At 37.1% G+C, this 15,931-nt stretch overlaps 3 protein-coding genes across 3 annotated transcripts; 1 reads left to right on the forward strand and 2 right to left on the reverse strand.

Annotated features, from left to right (window-relative positions):
* Nucleotides 1-168: 168 nt before the first annotated feature.
* On the reverse strand, nt 169-5,745 carry LOC147486360 (ARM repeat superfamily protein). Its single transcript, XM_086571133.1, has 8 exons — nt 5,232-5,745; nt 5,057-5,143; nt 4,779-4,969; nt 3,190-3,385; nt 1,938-2,002; nt 1,102-1,203; nt 874-973; nt 169-536 (listed from the first exon to the last, which is right to left on the reverse strand). Exons 1-8 carry the CDS (start codon nt 5,727-5,729, stop codon nt 525-527), a joined length of 1,251 nt encoding a protein of 416 aa, XP_086427259.1. The 5' UTR covers nt 5,730-5,745; the 3' UTR covers nt 169-524.
* A 417-nt stretch (nt 5,746-6,162) lies between these two features.
* Nucleotides 6,163-8,760, forward strand: LOC147486361 (pentatricopeptide repeat-containing protein At2g33680-like). Its single transcript, XM_086573715.1, has one exon. The coding sequence runs from the start codon at nt 6,163-6,165 to the stop codon at nt 8,758-8,760; it is 2,598 nt and encodes an 865-aa protein (XP_086429841.1).
* Nucleotides 8,761-9,783: 1,023 nt separating this feature from the next.
* LOC147486362 (E3 ubiquitin-protein ligase HAKAI homolog) lies at nt 9,784-15,195 on the reverse strand. Its single transcript, XM_086572529.1, has 3 exons — nt 14,759-15,195; nt 11,824-11,882; nt 9,784-11,266 (listed from the first exon to the last, which is right to left on the reverse strand). Exons 1-3 carry the CDS (start codon nt 15,107-15,109, stop codon nt 10,015-10,017), a joined length of 1,662 nt encoding a protein of 553 aa, XP_086428655.1. The 5' UTR covers nt 15,110-15,195; the 3' UTR covers nt 9,784-10,014.
* Nucleotides 15,196-15,931: the final 736 nt, after the last annotated feature.

A 15,931-nucleotide genomic window follows, 5' to 3' on the forward strand; every position in this document is an offset into this window, starting at 1 on the left:
GACAGCGTCAATTTTCTTTTAACAGGAGATCTCATCCCATTTGCTACAGTGGATTGTGGTTTTCCCATTGCAAGTGTATATTTCAAATTGTTAACCATTTGCAACAAATGAAATTGGAGCACTTTAGCTTCTCTCAACCCAGTAGAATAGAGATGGTCTTCACAGAGATTAACAGGAAAATGATACTCAAATTTACAAGATATTTGCTTTTAAAAGATCAGTATGTACATTGTGGTACTGAGTACTGACTGCCTCAGAATATCCAATTTCAACTAATTTACAAATGACCTTTGATCCGAGGTCCAAGAAAAGAAAATGCTTAAGAGATGAGATTACAGGAAGAGCAAAAAATGAGAACATCAATCCGAAAACATCAACAGCTGTATTGGTACAAAGATTGGCATTTTGCATTTATAAACCAACAGCCCGGCCTTTTGGTTGTAGATATTTACATCAACCCTGATTCTTGTGGAGCTCTGGCTCATGCTTGAGTATAGATCCTCTGATTTCCCCAAATATTCATATCACTCAGCAACCTGCATTGGAAATGAGTAACAATTATTATGAAGAAAAAGGTGAATTTTCTTTCACAAGGTTAAACGATCAATCTATCTGAGTTACTAACAGTAACAAACATTCTGAACACATACAAAGGGTTGGATCCACCATTCAGTGCCATTAAATATAACCGAATGTGGTCATTGGCACAAGCCCACTAACGAAGCAAAGTATGGGTTTGGAAACTTATTAGGTGACAACCATTGAATAGTAAATCATGGATACATGAGTCTGTACACGTGGCACTCTGCCATTTGCGAACACTCAGTATGTAGTAGCTTGGTCTTATAATAAAAGAGATACAAAAGCCTTTACCATAGCCATTTTCTCACTACATAGGGATGGAGCAATTGCAGACAAATTTGGATCATCCTTGTACTTGTTCCAAGTTGCTTCAAACTGCAGTCCCTTGCATCTGTGAAACAAAAAAAGAAAAATAAGATAAAAAGACCAGTCTGTCAAATAATTCCCATCTACAGATCAACTTCACATTCTAGTATGTGTCTAGCTTTGTGTGTGTGCAAGCTATGTAAGAAAACTTACTTATGGAGCAAGATCAGTATCTGAAGGACATCTTTACGGATTTCCTCGCGAGCCCTTCTCATTGCAGCTTCCTTGTACGTAATGATAAGCTCATCTACCAATCTGAAGGTGCAAGTAAAAAGTCCAGCATTGATAAAAATGATACTAGCAAAAGGGACTCAAGTTTTGGGAACTTCCAACTCAACCAAAATATGATTGAAATGTCAAACAAACTTGATTATCCTTTCACCAAAAAGATTGCAATTACAACGTGATTGAGAATTGTCTGCAAACGAACTACAGAGGATAATCAGCATTCCGAGGGGAATATGAGGCCTCCAAACAACCCAATTTTCTAGTGCCAATTTAACATAACTAACTTTCTTTGTTTCCAAATGAGAAGGTAAGGAGATGACCGGGAACAAAAATTCGATGATGACAGTCGACTATCACTCCATACATACTCTCTTTTCTAACTCCTGCTTGTTAGCCCCATACAACCACATTCATCAATCCAACCGTAGATTACACCATGTTGAGAAGATAACCCTCACAAAAACTTTAATCAATCAGAAACTCGTACCTCTATTACAAACATCTAATCAAGATAACAGCTAATTTCAGCGCTCCTGAATATTCATTTTTGCGCAAAATTTTCTATATGAGTACCTGATTGGACTAATTTTTTGTGAGGATGTTCCGTCATCACATGGACAGCTTATTGTACAGCCAGATTGTATGGTGCGTACTTTATATGGATCCCACAATAAGGATTAAGAATACGGAGTAAATTTAGACAAATCCATATTTGAAGCTTTTGAACATTCAATGTAAAAGAAAATGATTGTGAAGTTGACCTTTCAATGTAAGGTGAATTCCTGATCCATGTCAACTTTGTGATCGTAAGGATTCTCTGAAGAACCTGAAAAGCCATAGAAATTCATTCAATTCGTCACACTTAATATTTTGTATGCTCCACCAAGCGTGAACCTGCATTTTCTTTTATAAAAAAGCGTTTTGGGATTCTCAATACGGTAAATTTAAGGCACTCAAATGAGAACCATAATCTAGCAAAGGCGTACAGGCGATACAGCCATCATAAAATAAACGCTTCATTATATAATCATGCATCACTAAATATATCAGTAGGCCACAAAGTTGGCTCTCTTCACAAACATGCATGCCAGAAGGTTATAGAATTAGCATTCTGCAAACAAAAGTGTCCGCATGTACGCAAAGGCTAACCAACAATGTGCAAACTGCAAAATGCTACCAGCTGTTACTATTATGGTTTTCCTATATGTCACCACTGACCCTGCCCATGTAAGAAAGGAAAAACAATAGCAGATGCTTCCAGACTCATGCATGATGTTCAATATCTTCCCAATGCATCAAGATCAAAATGAAGGCATTCTTGCATAAGGGAGGAAAAGAAAATTAGAAGCACAACCAGGCATTATTGCTTAATTCGTTAGTATTTTCTCTTTTCTTCTTTTTAGGTCGACGGGAGGACCCTGGGCCACAGTTTCCATTGTAGCAGACATACTGGTACGGCGAAGATCTCCTCAGTTAGCAAATATGTAAATCATTCTTTTCTTAGATCTCCTCAGTTAGCAAATATGTAAATCATTCTTTTCTTAGATCTCCTCAGTTAGCAAATATGTAAATCATTCTTTTCTTACCATTAGCTTTACCTACTTTATGATTTACATCGGAAACAAATGGTATGACATTACAACTAAATATAATAATGTTACATCTACTTCATAAGTATTTACTTATCAGCATCAGAAGCTCATGCAGTAAACTTTAAAGGCAAATATAAAGAAGGTACAAGTGTAACAACAGCCAACATATTACAAAGGTTACAGCATACAATATATTAATCTAGTCAAGAAGGTCGATAACCACTATAAAGACATTTTATGCTAAGTCTCAACTTCTAAAGTTGCTAAGAACCATGTGATTATATATTTATAGGAACATTTTGCATGGAATTATTGTGGCATGACCGTATGTGGCCTTCCAAAAAACAGAATTCACTCTACAACCTGTAACTTAAAAAATTGTTTATCATTTCATATACCTGAAACTATAAGGAATTCTTACCAGCAGAATAGTTTTATCATCATCTTTGTGCATCCATTGAAAGAGAAGCGGGAAAATACGCCTGAAATGAGCTAGCAAGACAAGACCCATTGCACTAAAAACTGGCTCAATGAGTTCAAGCCATATTATATAGCGTTCTTTGTCCCTTGGTTGGCGCTCCAAGTGACTTAACATCTCATTCATTATTTTCTCAAACCTAAACCAAAAGCAAAGATGCATAAGAAATTTTTGAAGACATGAGACCAACAGAATTACAAATATTAAGAATAACATAACAAATATGTTGGATGCTATGTTACATGGACACACCATATTTTGAAAATAATCCATGTCGGATACGTATCCATGTGACCGTGCCAAACACATATTGCACATGATATACATATTGCCATGTCAAACACTTTGTATCCGTGTCGATGTAACTTAGGCTGGATTTATTCGTTTTAGAAAGAAGACCGAGTTTCACACAAACAAACAAATGCTGACAAAAGTAACATAGATTGGTTGTATTTAATATGCTAAAAGTAGATCAAACTGGCCACTTAAGCCCATGGTTACTTTAATGGTCTCGCTTTGAACTAAAGAGCGATATCCGAATCAAATATACTAGTTAGACTTACAAAATCTCATGACCCTCTTTCAAGAGAAGGCAGATGTCAAAGGGAGAATGAGTCGCTTGAATGGATGGATAAAGAAGAGTAGAACTTTCTATCAGAGCGTATAGAGAGACTTAATATAAGCACTTATCTGCTTGACAGCAATAGCAATGGAACACATTCCGTTTGCAGATGACATACACTGAATACTTAACGACCCAAGGGTACCTTCCAGACTTTTAAGTTTTAACAATAGCATGTACAGTTTGACTTATCACCCATACTTCTTTAGTTCTTTTCATCCCTTCCTCCATTAGAAACAGCAGAAGTTAAAGGAACCTATAGAATCTTTAACATCTTCTAGGCCAAAGCTTCAGCCAACTGGATAATAACCTTGTAATTTTTTTTTTTTTTTTTGGGATAATGATAACCTTGTAATTCTCAAAGAGCAACTAGCTTGACAAAATACCACTTCAGGTAGAAGCCAATGTAAAGATGATGTTAAAACCAACTTAGAACTCATTACAGGTTGCAAGCTGAAAATTATACTTGTTCTGGATGGTATTTGGAAAATCTTGGTAAACCGGAACACAAAATATCATAAATAAATAGGAAAATTACACTAAAACAAAATATATCAAGTTAAGAAACACTATATCCTAACGTCTTGTTTCCATCTCGCCAGCTCCGTGAAATATTTCAATTCTAACTCAAGGGCTAAAACGACTCTCAAACTTCTAAGCATACTGTGTTAATGTGCTTGTTTTTCGTTTCCTGTACTGTAAGCGAACCCATTCAGTATCCCCGATTCCCCATCATTTTTACATCTACATCATTTATATAGTAATTGTTTCAATTTCCACTCTGATCAATATATTTATAGAAATATATTCATTTCTACGCTAACTGACACTGATTACAAAACCAAATGTTAACTCCTACAATATCTTAATCTAAAATACACTGACATCTCTGGACATGAATGATACATACCACGAGCTCCTAGGATTCTTTTGCTGGGTAGAAGTCAATACAAGTACAGACATCTCAACCACATGGTGCCATAACATATCATCACAAGCAATATTCCGACAGCATATATCAAGAATTACATCTTCATACCACCCGAGTTCAGCAGCATTCACATTCTTCGCGAGATGTATGAAACTAATCATACCTTGACCCTGAAACAAAACAATGTACATCACTAACATTCTATTACAAACTACTGAAACTAAGCCCAAAAATGTGGTGTTGTCATGTTGACTTACTTTAACTGCAGGAGACCAGTGATCAAGAGTAGTCAATGCACAAGGAATCACCAATGAGCACAACTTCCCCAACTCAGGAAAACCAACCTAGAAAAAACAAACAAAACATCAAAACATACTAAAACCTTCCAAAACTCAATAACCCCATCAACATATACACTTCACTTCACCAAACCTGAGTAACAAACCATCTGAACTGATGAGCAGCTACAATAGCATAACCAACTGGAGTCCTAGCAGAAGCAGCTGATATCTCATTATCCTCATCTTTACTATCAATTGAACTCTCTTTAATCCTCTCCTTGAACAGTTTCACAACTTGAGGCAATAACTCCACCACCAATGACTCCTTTTCTTCTTCTAAAACTCTAGACAAGTCTTCAAAAGCATGTTTTCCAACAACTGAAAGCTGTTTTGGTACCCATGATAGTAAAGTTTCATTCTTTTCATCTAAAACTGATGCCAATGCAGCACAACATAAACTAAAATCTACTATTTCAGTCTTAATCTCTTTTTCTACATTCTCATTTGGTAATAATGATTCTACCATTGTTTTAACTGAAACATTCGTTCCTTCCGGTATTTTATATTTCGTTTTCGATATTAGTTCTCGTACCGGTTCCGATATTCTTACCAGTTCGCCACGTAGACTAGTAGAAATAAATTTCACCATTATTTTATGTTTTTTTTTTCTTCTTCTTCTTCTTCTTCCTCAAACTTAAGAGGTATCAAATGGGCCAGGCCTTAAAACAAGGCCACAATCATTATTATAACAAAAGTTAAATTTACAATATTGCCCTTATCACTCTTGGGTAATGTTTTCATTTTTCATTTTGAGGTCACTGCTACGTAGAAGTTATTGTACATTATTATCAGAAAATTATATAAAAAGAGAGCTTTCATTGCTTTCGATAAACGGCCGACTCGACGAAGCAGTACGTCTGCTTCGTCGAGTCGAGTTTAATAAGTTAAATGCTGAATCATACTTACCCTTAATACGTGCTTGTATTAAACATAAAACATTTGGGAAAGGTAGAGAGATACATAAGCATTTAGTTGAAAGTGGGGTGGAAGGAAATGTAGTTTTATGGAATAATATAATGATCATGTATTCAAAGTGTGGTGATGTGGAGCTAACTAGGAAAGTGTTTGATGAAATGAGTGTGAGGAATTTGTTTTCTTGGACTGCTGTTATTGGGGCCTATTCTAATAGTAATAGTGAGGATTATGTTAAGGGGTTTAGGTTTTATAGGAAAATGGTTTTGAGTGGGATTAAAGCGGATAATTTTCTTTATCCTTTAGTTTTCAAGGCTTGTGGTGGGATGAAAGGTTTAAGAAGAGGGAGAAGAGTTCATGGTGATGTTATATGTAGTGGATTTGAATGGGATTTGGTTCTGATGAATTCAGTTATAGATATGTATGCTAAGTGTGAGAGTTTGGAGGATGCTGAGAGAGTTTTTAATGAAGTTTGTGTTAGAGATATTTTTACGTGGACAACGATGCTTACAGGGTATGTGCAAATGGGTTATGGACGAGACGCATTGGAATTTTTCAAAGTAATGATGTGTTCTGATGTTAGACCTCAATCTGCTACTTTTGTAGGTATAATTCCTGTATTTTCTGATATAGGTTGTTTTGAAATGGCGAAACAGATTCATGGATTGGCTATTGTAAACGGGTGTAATTGTGATAAGTTTTTTGGTACTGTACTTATTGATATGTATGCGAATTGTGGGGGATTGGGCTATGGTAGGCTCATCTTTGAGAGAGTGAAAGGAAAGGATGTTGTGTGTTGGAATACAATGATCAAGGGGTATGTTCAGGGTGAGCTTTTTAATGAGGCTGTTGAATTGTTCAGAAGAATGGTATTAGGTGGCATAAAGCCTAACAAAACAACTTTCGATTGCATTATGCCACTATATCTTCAGGGCGGAAAAGGTGTTCTTGAACTGATTCACCTGTTGGAACGCATGAATTTAAAACTGAGTGCAGTATCTAATACACTACTAAATCAGATCTATGAACATATTGACGATGTCAAACAGGTGAAGGAACTCCACCGGTACTTATGTAGAGATGGATGTATATCTGACAATTCTGTGGCAGCTTCCCTTATACAGTTGTATTCAAAATTTGCTGTTATTGAAGCTGCAGAAGAAATTTTTAGCTCCATCACTGTGAAAGAATTGGATTGTTGGAATGCTTTAATTGCATGCTATGCTTATAACAAATATACCAGCAAAGCATTGGACCTGTTTAATTCGATGAGGAAGGCTGGGATTCAACCCAACTTACTCAGCTGGAACATAGTGATTGCTGGATTTGTTAATGGTGGTGACTATGACTCTGCTCTGCAGCTGTTTACTGATATGATATGGACAAACCAGAATCCAGATCTTAGGAGTTTTGATATCATCCTTCCACTAATTCGATCCAATACCTGTTCAATGATAGGGAAGGAGCTGCATTGTATGTATCTCAGGAATGAATTTGAGATGTGCAAATTTGTCAGCACAGCCTTCATAAATATGTATGGCAACTGTGGTGATGTAGCTTATGCTGTTAATCTCTTTGAATCAATGGAAAGTAAGGACTTGGTCTCATGGAACGCAATCATTTCAGGTCTTGCAAAGAATAGATGTCTTGATGAGGCTTCAAAAACATTCCATGAAATGAGAAGGGCAGGGGTAACAGGCAACATAATTACGTGGACTACTATGATTTCAGGCTATGCACAGAATGGACTTGTGGACGAATGTCTAAAGCATTTCCGCGAACTTCAACTGGAAGGATTGAAACCCAACTCTATCACTATTGTCAGCATCCTACCAGCCTGTGCACAGTCAGCTACCTTATCCCATGGGAGATCCATCCATGGTTACATCATCAGAAGTGCGCTTGATGATGAAGACCTAATCGTCTCCAATGCCCTCATGGACATGTTTGCTAAATGTGGATGCTTGCAGTATGCTGAGCGGGTGTTTAGGAGACTGTCTCAACGAGATGTTGTCTCATGGAACACAATGATTCATGGCTTTGCTATTTATGGAAATGCCGAAGCTGCACTTGCCTTGTTTGATCAGATGGTAGCTGAAGGAGCGGTACCTAATAGCATTACTTTCATAGGTGTTCTCAATGCTTGCAGTCATGCTGGATTGGTCAATGAAGGATGGAAACAATTTAATAGCATGGGGTCAAAGTATGGGATTACTCCTAGTGGAAAACACTATGCTTGCATAGTTGATATCCTTGGCCGTAGAGGCCATTTCGAGGATGTCAGGGATTTCATAGTTCAGATGCCACTGCAACCAACAGCAAGTCTCTGGGGCGCTCTTCTTTCTGCCTGCAAGACTCATGGGAATGCGGAGATGGCGGAGTATGCAGCAAACAATCTCATAGAACTACAGCCTGAAAACCCAGGAAATTATGTGGTGCTATCGAATATATATGCCAAGGCAGGGAGATGGAATGACGTTGATAGAGTGAGGAAAATGATGTTTGATCGCAGACTGAAGAAATCTCCTGGTGGAAGTTGGGTAGAAATTGGGAACAAAGTTCATGGATTTGCAGTTGAGAATAATCTGGCAAAACAGGACATGGAGGAAATATATAAAACTGTACTAGATTTGGTTGCTGTAATGATTGAAGAAGGTTATGTCCCTGACGTTAACACTGTCTGTTTTGAAGACATGGCAGAAACCTAATAATCTACATAAAACCAAAGGCTTTGCAGATAAACAGTTGCAAAAAGTGGGACTAAACACAAGCCGGAGTGATCCTACACTGGGAGTCGCTAACAGTTTTAGAGATAGAATTACTAAAATACATTGTATTCAACAAAATCGTGTATTATCACACTTCTCTTTTGAAATAATTATAAAGAAAAATTCATCCAGCTTTCAGTTGGCATATATGCTATAATGATGCAAATGATGCAATCCCATATGTAGCATTTATCACAAAGATAAATGGCAAAACCTATACCAAAAGCAAACACGGGGCAATTTTCTAGGACGCATGTCGGTATTGAAACGAGGCCTGCCTACATATTGTTACCCTAGAACGACTCTAAAAAGATAGGGACATAATAATATTAACAATAAAAACCTGTGTCCCTATCCAATATGAATTTGTGAGCAAAAGGTTTCTATTATGTCCCTATTTACTATTGTCAGTGCTCTGTGAAAACTATGAATCATAGGTATTGAAACAGTATGAATTGACACTCAATCAATCGAAAGTTCGAAACAGAGTATTATCCAAAAAAAAAATCGAAACAGAGTAACCAACGAAGAATATTTAGGTAGAGTTACAACAACAAATTAGAAACTGAGGGGTTTTCTGACCTAGTGTTGTTGTTTTGTTGTTGTTAAGTGGCCTGGATATTCTGGTCTGCTAAATCTATATGTATTTGGCATCCAAACGGGCACTTTCACGATTTTCCAAAGTGGCACTTTAACGGGCAAACTTCTACTCCCTGCCATAGTAGCAATGTTTAGCGTTCAGGTCAAGGTATGTGGCCTTTAAGATGGCCAAACGTCATTACCATCACTACAATGTGATTTGAATTGTGAATCAGCCTTTTGTTGTCTGGGTTTGCGAAGGCAAATGCTAATTGTTCTGGGGCATCCGGCAAAGATTTCCTTGGGAGGCCAAATAGTTATTCCGTTCCATCCAAATGCAATGAAAAACAAAAGACAACAAAACAACAGGCAAAAACAACAAAATAATGGGCAAAACTTGTACACTAACATTGCAATCTCAGTGCCCAATATCCCAACCATGAACGACCAGATAAATTAGGAAAGTAATACAGACCAAGTCCATGGTATTTTTCAACATTAGAATATTCACTTGCCATTTTTCAACTACACAAGCTCAGCACAAAGCTTAAAAGAGAGACGAAGAATGCAGAAGCAAGAAAACCAGTCCAAGTAACAAAGAGTCTTGCAGTCTCTCTAGTCCTGGCTACCCCCATACCTGTCATGCTTTTCATGTTGCCACCCATAGCTCAGTCCTTCCTGACTGGCAGCATCTCCAGGATGTGGGAAGTTGCCTCGTGTGAACTGTGAAAGGTGACGAGGTGGTGGTGGAGGTGGTGGTGGCCTTGGTTGTGGTGCTAACACTCCCTTGCCGTCCCTGTTATCTGAAGAACTGCTGCCTTGCAAAGGTTCTGATCCCATATTACCCATTGGAGGAGTTGGAGGAATAACTCCTGGCACTTGTCCATAATCACCTTGGAAAAGAGTAGCTCTACCTTGAGCATCTAATTGGTTTGCATAACTTTCTGACATTCCTTGACCAGCTGGCATTTGTTCAAAAGGCATAACTGCACCCATATTCCAAGGTCGAGGATAACTGTCCGAGGAAGTAACGTCCCCAGCTGGAGCTGGTGAGAAACCCAACAATGAACCCTGTTCACGGCCACTCTCCGATGGCATATCTGGTCGCATAGCCTCATAACGAGTATTGTAGAACATGTGAGCTCCCTCAGCAGGAAAAGGTGAAAAATTATATGCAGGAGCGAGACGTTGATTTGTATTAACAGGCACCACAAAATTAGGCTGTTGAAGGGGATGTTGAAGGTACTCTGAGGATGGCAATTCAGATATAATCCCTTGTTGCTTGTCTGGATTTTGGTCAGAATCTCTGCGCTGGTGTGGTCCGGCTTGCATGTCCAAATTTTGTTGGTTATGGAAGCGATTATAAGGCCCTGCCCTATCAAAAACAGGGGATGGTTTGTTTTCTGACTGTAAGTCCGGTGGATAATTTGGGGGTCGAGCATAAAAAGGGGGTTGCTTTGGTTGTATAATTGGTGACTTCTGAGGTGGCTGATCTCTGGGTTGGCTGCGGCGAGTTCTATCATCAAGATCATGGGGTTGAGAATTTGAATTTGGTGAGAAAGCAGTCCTTGCTGGAGTGCGGGCAGTGGAAGAATCTGCAGCAATAGACTGTTTAGCATGTGCATCGATAGATGAGGCCCTTGACATAGTAAAATCCATGGATGAAGGCCTTGGCATGTTAAAAGTGTCCAACTCGTTGCCATCTTCTTTCTCTATATTACTTTGAAGAAGGTCAGCGTGTGTCTCATGAATATGAGTTTCAAATTCTGACTTCTTCAGAAAGGACTTGAGACAATGTGGGGCTGCACAGATGAATATCCCTTCCATCATTTTGATAGTCTGAATCTTTTGAATGCGCTCATCACATCTGTATCATGATATAACAGAAGAAAAGCTCCAGCTAATTAACCAGTCTAATGCACACACTAGCAGATATAAATAACTAGGCAAAAGTTCCCCAATACTACAATCCACGAAAGTGGATTGAATGAAACCCAGACATCTTGAGAGTCAGGAAAAACTTATTCTGTTTTAATATAATATGAAAAAGACAATTTGATTCAAGTTTTAACAGCAATAAATTCAGAAACAACAAGCTTACGTACAATATGTTCATTGTCCAAAACATTTTCCAATATTCACAAGGCGTTGAAGAATACCATGTAACAAAAAAAAGTACACGTATATTTTTACTCTCTGTCTAACATATAATCCATAGATAACCAACGCAGATTGCAACCAATTTCCCTAGAAATACCACAAACTACATGCAACACCTAAGTTTTAAATTATCTCTGCCTAACATAAAAGGCATATATAACCACTACAATTATAACTAAAACCATATAGATACTCCAATCCAAAGGCACATTGTTTTTATGTTAGAACAAAAATAGTTACGAGTGAGTAAGTTAAAACACTTACAGATAGCAGCTAGAATCACTCCTAGCACAGTCTAGACAAAATGCATGCTCGCAAGGGCTCTGCAAGTGCATTAAACTGTCAAATTACGAATTAACTAGTGATAATAATAAATTCAAGTATATGTATTAAAGTGAGAATGGATCTTGTGAATTCTGATTATAAAATTTGGAGCTTCTGACCTACTAGGATGAACGATATAGTATGTAAAAAGATATCACCAATCGCAGATAAAGAAACTAGTATTTTATATGAACTTCAGACTAAAGTTTCATGTATATTATGTATAGAAATACTTGATTGGTAAGCATGTACAGTGAGATATCTGAGGATGTTTTTTCTTCTTTTTTCTTTCATTTGTTGTACTCACAGGATTTCTCAACCTACTATTTTTTGATAAATAATTCACTTTACAGATAAGGAAAAAAAATTAAGTTTAAGTAAACTATCACCAGATCTATACATACAAGATATGCAGAAAAACCAAAATGATATAATGACTGGCCAGAGTACCACATAAAAGGAGAAAGATCAGATATTCTATGTAATTTTTTTAGTTCGGGTCTGGGTGTCATAACCTCATTCTTAGAGGATTCACGATGACTTGTTGGAGATGTATTACCTTGCGATCTTGATAATTTATTGTCCTCTATGAATCTGTAATATTCCACTTGGAAAGAAACGCACACGCACACGCACACGCACAATATTTTCCCTCCCCAACAATAGCTCCGCGTGCTTAACCAAGACTTTAGACAGAACTCCTCACACCTCTGCAGTCCACTTAAACAACAGCCTAAACTAAAGAACGAGCCAACGGCCACTGACTAGAGAGAATAGTTTTGGCCGACCAAAGATGAGCTCCACTAACTTCTTCACATCACCAGTTAAATAACTACACAGGAACAAGAGCAACATAATTGATCATTTCCATCGGTACCGGAAACAATAGCATCCCAAAATTCATGATTATGGATTCTTTGTCCCTGAAAATCCTTGCATTCCATTACCTCAAGTTGCATCAACCTATCAACTGTGTTTAAACTCCACATGAAAAAACGACTGCGGAACAATATCAAAGCAGTGAAAAAATGGAAGAATCGTCTCTGTTTTTTTCTGGTTAAATGGAATAATGAGAACCAAACTTTTTTACAAATGTAATAGTGGACGAAGAAGATGATACACCACATCTACAACCAAATTACAAAAGAAAACATCAATCGTGAACTAGTGACTATTACATCAATCGTGAACTAGTGACTAGAATAAAGGAGGTTGACGTAAGTAATTTATCAACAACTGAATTTCACACGACAAGAAGATTTGGTATGGACCAGGCGTGATAGAAGGAAAAGCTCAAGCTAACCCGTCAATATGGGACCCCACTCGGAATTTTCCTTGGGATAAAGAAACACTTGCTTAGAACATCCAAAGTGGTAATTTCAAAAGAGGTAAACTTGAAAACAAATATATTTTGGGTTTACTGTGACTGATCCCAAAGTGTTTGTCATTTATTCATGGACTTTTTTTACTTAACCCCCTAAAGTTTGTACTCCCTTTTGTGAAAACCCCCCATTTTCAAAATTATTAGTGATTGCCCCCACTCCGTCAATTTTTTGTTACCCAAACGTCGATATTTTTTATATTACCAATTTTACCCCTATAAATTTAACAAGGGTATTTATCTTTTACTTTTAATTTATTCAATTAATAAGGGGCTACAAATGGTGTTATCTTAGCCACCCACTTACACCCAATCTAGCGACTACTGCTCTTCCAAGAGCCATACCCGGCAAGTGAAATATCAGGAAAATCAAGCTGACTAGCAAGTTCAAACATCCAAATTAATACAAGTTTTGGGTAGGTAATGGACAATGCCTTAAAATCTTTACGCCATTGGAAGTTTTTTTGTCTCAGTTGTCCTCATCAAGAGTCCTTACGTGAGAAGACACCATTAACAAAATGATGGAAACGACTTGTATCTCTGAGAACTATTTCCCTCCCAACAAACTTGGAGACATGTCCATTTGGCATGATCGAAGGAATCAATAAGCTTAATTCCAAAGACCTGCTGCAGCATATATACTAGATAAGATTATATAATTTGCGACATTCTTGGATTCTAATTCAACAAACTTGCTGAAGACTGTTTTAGCTAGCTTGGCTTCAGAATAAACATGACAAGCACCAAACAGAGCTCTCCAGACAGATGCATCTGGTTCAATTGGCATTGAATCAATAAACTTTGCAGCTTTATCTAAAAGTCCCCTACGTCCAAGTAAATCAACCATACAAGCATAGTGAACAACTTCTGGGGTTGTATCATAATTGTGTATCATAGAATCGAAATGCTTCCAGCCGTCTTCTATTAGACAAGCATGGTGCAAGCAGATAACACGGTATTGATTGATATCGGCACTGGTGGCTTCTAATGTGCCGTTTGACGTCGCAATATCTGCGATTGCACTCGCGTAACTTCCAGCAGCTATTGTGACAATTGTTGCGCCTAATGCGCCACCTCCACGTCCGCGGCATTAGCAGGTTTTGGCATATCTCTCAAATAATCTTACCAAAATTAAGCTGGAACAATTTTGACTAACTGTATCACAGATGATGTCACAATCATATTGGTTTTCCCAAAAACAACGGTGTACAATTCCGTGGTGACTTCAAATTATTCTCTGTAAGGTTTTTATTAATGGTAAGGGTCTCGTTTAGTCTTGATAATAGATATACACAATTCCGCATTCACAATCAGAAGGATTTAAGTGAACTAATATAGGGTCTAGGAGGTGTGCCAACAAATAGGGCATGTCTCATACATTTTCATTAGACTAATTATGAACCTAAACATTCGACATTACAAAAATAATAACAAAACAAGTATCAATTCATATACACAGAATGTAAAAGTAATAAATAAGTAACAATTACTTACCAAGCGGCCATAAATAGCTATAGGAAAATCACAACGAACGCAGAAATGAACACGTTCACCAAGATGTCTACGAGATCTTCTCCCCACAATTTTAACAGTAGAAGCAACAGTAGTAGTAGTAATACTAGTACTTAAATTAATATTGCCAATAGATTTAGCAACAGGTAAATCAGCAAGAATAAGATGGTCTGGACATGCTACTGTTACTATTTCACCACCACCACCTCCTCCTCCTCCACCACCACCTTGTAATAATATTTTCCCACTTCCTCCTCCACTAATACTTCCACCTATTGTTGTTCCTCCTTCTGTTGATGCCCCTTTGTTATTGCTTAATCGGATTTGAAGCATTTTCAATTTTGATTGATGCCCAGAATTCAAAAAACGATCTTTAAGGATTAGGAATTTTCTTCTGTGATGGTTTCAACTTTGAAGAAGAACTAGTTTTCGAACCCGTTCTATGAACGGGTGCCGTTTATACAATTATTATGAAAATTATAATACCTATGTGGAGCTATGAGGTATAAATATTATATTGGTTTTTACTTTATTTTTTATGTGTGTTGTTTTTTCTTTTTTCCAGGTTCGGTTTGTGAACTGTTATCCACATATTCTATGTAAAAGCTATGAGATATGCATATTATATTTTCTTTTACTTAATTTTTTATGTGGGCCGGTTTTATCTTCTCAAGTTCGGGTTTTATAAAATATTACGTGATATTTTATAAAATTATCAATAATATCGCTTCAATCTAGTTATTAGATAATGATACTTGGCTATATTATGAATAAATTATGATTGAACATTTAGTAATGGTTTCTTGCTTTCATAGGAAAAAAGTGTTAATCTTTTCAAGTTTACATCCATTATCAGCTATATTTTGTGTGTTTATGTAAATCAATTGGGAAATAATTGATTATGGACAGAGTAGAAGTGTCAATTAAAGGTGGCCGAAAACTGTAGGATTTGAGAAGAAAGGTTATTCTGGGTTGCATTATCCCACAACTCTTTCGTTGTACATAGAACTTGTTGTTGATTGGAAATGATGTTATTTTTCAGTTTTTTAATGTAAATGGTGTAAATTTATAAAATTTTATAATGGCCGAAAAGTAAGAGCAACTAACAACATGTATTTAAGAAAAGAAATGTTATTAATGCATCTCATTTGCTAT

The sequence above is a fragment of the Coptis chinensis genome, chromosome 7 (assembly GCF_015680905.1).
Source record: "Coptis chinensis isolate HL-2020 chromosome 7, ASM1568090v1, whole genome shotgun sequence".
Taxonomy (NCBI): domain Eukaryota; kingdom Viridiplantae; phylum Streptophyta; class Magnoliopsida; order Ranunculales; family Ranunculaceae; genus Coptis; species Coptis chinensis.